Genomic DNA, 3,097 nt, shown 5'->3' on the forward strand with positions numbered 1-3,097 from the left:
TTTGCTTGATAATTTTAAAACGAGTTTTTAGGGAACTTTTTTTGCGAAAATGGTTCTTAAACCAAATAATGCCAAATAAATTTGTTTTCAATTTTTGCAACAATTGAAAGAAACTAATTAACTTTGAGGCTTTTATCTTGGTATAGGGTTGAAAACATATTTTTCTTTCAAAAATTAAAAAGTCAAACTTTTTAATCATAGTTCAAACCTCTTACATCAAAGGAAGCCAAATGCAATATTGGGATTGGGAGGGGGGAGGGGGCTTCTCTCCAGTTGTACACTAGAGGTTTCGGTTTCGAATCTTGAGTATGGAGTTGCTTTTGTTACGGTTTCGAATCTTGAGTATGGAGTTGCTTTTGTTAGAGGACGCTTTACTCAAATATTGGACTTTCTGACGCGTGAATCTAATCGAGCTCCAATGCATATACCGAAACCGGATAAGTCCAAAAAAAAAAAAAAAGTTAAATGCAATATTGGGGTTTTGGGGGGGGGGGTAGGGGGAGGGGGAGGGGGAGGCCTTCTCTGCAGTTGGATTAAGAAAGAGTTCACGAAGCTTTGTTAAGACATGTAGCTAAGATAAAAAAAAGACATGTAGTACAAATTATTGTACCGATAGAATATACAAACTACCGTTACCAAATTACCAATTGAATGAATTGATCAATGGCAGTCTAAAACTAGAATAAATTAAGTTTAGAATACAGAAGCCGAATATAATTATTTTGACAAGGGAAAAAGGTAACATCGAACCAGCTATAAAGTGGGGGAGTAGCTGTCATCTTGTCGACTTTCCGGCGGGTCGAATCTCATCAGCAGAATAAAGCAGCCGCCTATTATTAGTTGCGGAGAGAAAAAGAAAAGAATATGACAACAATCAAAGAATCCAATAGTACTACCTGGTCTAAGGCAATAGCCAAGAGCCAAATGGCTTTTGCAATGGCGGATCGGACCTCACAGCAAATGACGGTTCAAGCAATTCCATGTAGTTAAAGTTGGGAAAAGAGCAGTGAAATTAAACCCACTATGTGCAGTCGCAGAACCAAGGATTTCCAGCAAAACTGGATTCTTCCCTGAAATAAAATAATATAAAATGACATTGATTACACCAAGTTTTTTTGTTTTGAGAAGATAATTTAATATATTATAAAATGATATCTAGATATTTTTTTATATAAAAGAGATTGCTGAAAGGCTCACCGAATCAGAAGTAATGGATAGATAGCCGTCCGGGGACCTCCAGGCCGGCGTTGACGACGACGTGGATGTTGAAGAACCGGTGCCAGTTGCAGGACTACTCGAGCTGCTGCTATTAGTCCCGACAGCGTTGATTCCGGCGAATCCTAAGGGATAAGAAGGTGATCCGTCGGGCTTGAAAAGGCCGTAATTGCGCTCCGACGTTGGGCCGGGCTTCAAGTTCTCGTTAAACAAGGCAAAGACGTAAATGTTCAAATTGGTGTTAGGTCTCAATGGAGTTCCCTTCTTTTGACTCACGAGTTTGATGAGATTGCAATTGTATTTCCTCGCATTATCCGGCGTGGCTCCGACCTCGTCGCCGTCTCCCTTCGACGGCCAACCAGTCTCCGAGATCTGAACGCACACATTTTTGTAGCCAATTGAAGCTAAAGCAGAGTGAACTGCATCGATCTGAGCGTAAAGCATATTATCGTAGTGGAGATTCGTCACAGGATCGACATTCCCTGGATTAGGCTGAAAGAGCACGTAATCGAGCGGCACTTGCTTCGGATTTGCCTTGTAGGCAAAATAAGGATAAGCATTAATCTGAAAAGGCGAGCCTGTTTTACAATGGAAATCCAACACCTGAGTAATACAGTCGACCAAATCCCGGCGAAAAGCTCCGGCGGACGGCGGGTAGGAAGTTTCTAGAATTGCAAGGGAATGTGCGGTGCTAACGCTTACTTGTTGGTCAAGGTGAAGACTAACAAGCGCAGTGTAAACGCTTTCCATCGCCGGGAGGAGATTGTTGGAAAGCGAAGTGTCGTTAAACGTGAGGACCTCATTTCCGACGGCGATACAAGTGATTTTAGTCGCCGGTAAAAAGGCTTGGACGTTGGTTTTAACCCAAGCCTGAGCTTTGGCAGGATCGTTCATATCGGCGAGGTACTCATTGCCGATGCTAACAATGAACTCAACGTTAGTATTTGCAAAGGCTTTGAGTACACGTGGATCTGCGTCGTACAGCTTCAGTCTAGTTGCGCCCATGGACTTCACTAACGGAACCACTTTCTCCGGCGGAGGAAGGTTATCTGCTATCTGACCGTAGTTTACGCCGATTGAAGTCCCTATAACAGGGCTCAAAATCACTAAGATTACAACTGCAAAGTATTTGATGGAAAATGCCATGAATCTCCAAATATTTGCTCAGTGATTCAACTAAAAGTTACAATAATTTTGAAGAAGAAAGGGTAGACATGGATGAGGAAGGAGTGGAGCTGGGAGAGGGAAGTGAAGTGAGTGGAGTAAAGAGTGGGAATTGAGTGGGGGACTGACTTCTGGGGAAGTAACGTAACGGCGTTAATGCAAGTTGACGGGATTTAGGTGAGCCATTCATTCATGAATTACTAGTGACATTAAACATTAGTCCGTATTCCAGCAGTCATCTGTCCCATCTGCATGCCCATGCCCTGATTTAATTTTCCTCCCGATGTTGGAAGTTTAATAGATATCTTAACTTATGAATAGGGGTGCCAAATAAGCGGGTCGGATATGGTCTGAGTCTAAAACAGATAAGGCAAAAAGAATAAATTATTTGATCCGATCATATTTAATATGAAGAGAAAATGGGTTAATCGACAGATATCCATGGCTTCTTGAATGTGACTATTTTTGGGACAATTTCTAGTCTTCTAAATTTGAGGAACCCTCAATTTGAATTTTTATTAATGTAAAAGCTAAACTCATTGGTTATTATTTTTTAAGTGGATAATATAGATTTTATCCATATTTAATCCATCTTTAAAAAGCTTATTATCTGATGTGAATAATAATAAATTTTTTAATCCGTTTTACCACCATACCCATTAATATTGTAAATTATTGTGAGATTGAGATGCTTTGATTGGAAGGAAAAATGAAAAGG

General features: G+C 40.5%; 1 protein-coding gene across 1 annotated transcript; it reads right to left on the minus strand.

The window, feature by feature from the left end:
* Positions 1-572: 572 nt before the first annotated feature.
* LOC109210457 (glucan endo-1,3-beta-glucosidase 11-like) lies at positions 573-2,794 on the minus strand. Its single transcript, XM_019373875.1, has 2 exons — positions 1,198-2,794; positions 573-1,070 (listed from the first exon to the last, which is right to left on the minus strand). The coding sequence occupies exons 1-2, from the start codon at positions 2,359-2,361 to the stop codon at positions 987-989; spliced, it is 1,248 nt and encodes a 415-aa protein (XP_019229420.1). The 5' UTR covers positions 2,362-2,794; the 3' UTR covers positions 573-986.
* Positions 2,795-3,097: the final 303 nt, after the last annotated feature.

The sequence above is a fragment of the Nicotiana attenuata genome, unplaced genomic scaffold, assembly GCF_001879085.1.
Source record: "Nicotiana attenuata strain UT unplaced genomic scaffold, NIATTr2, whole genome shotgun sequence".
In the NCBI taxonomy this organism is placed as follows: Eukaryota; Viridiplantae; Streptophyta; class Magnoliopsida; order Solanales; family Solanaceae; genus Nicotiana; species Nicotiana attenuata.

Excerpts from the sequence above, each read along its gene's own strand:
- LOC109210457 (XM_019373875.1), bottom strand. The coding sequence starts at position 2,361 with ATGGCATTTTCCATCAAATACTTTGCAGTTGTAATCTTAGTGATTTTG. Across the intron at positions 1,071-1,197 it reads TATCCATTACTTCTGATTCG|GGAAGAATCCAGTTTTGCTG; the intron begins GTGAGCCTTTCA and ends ATTTTATTTCAG.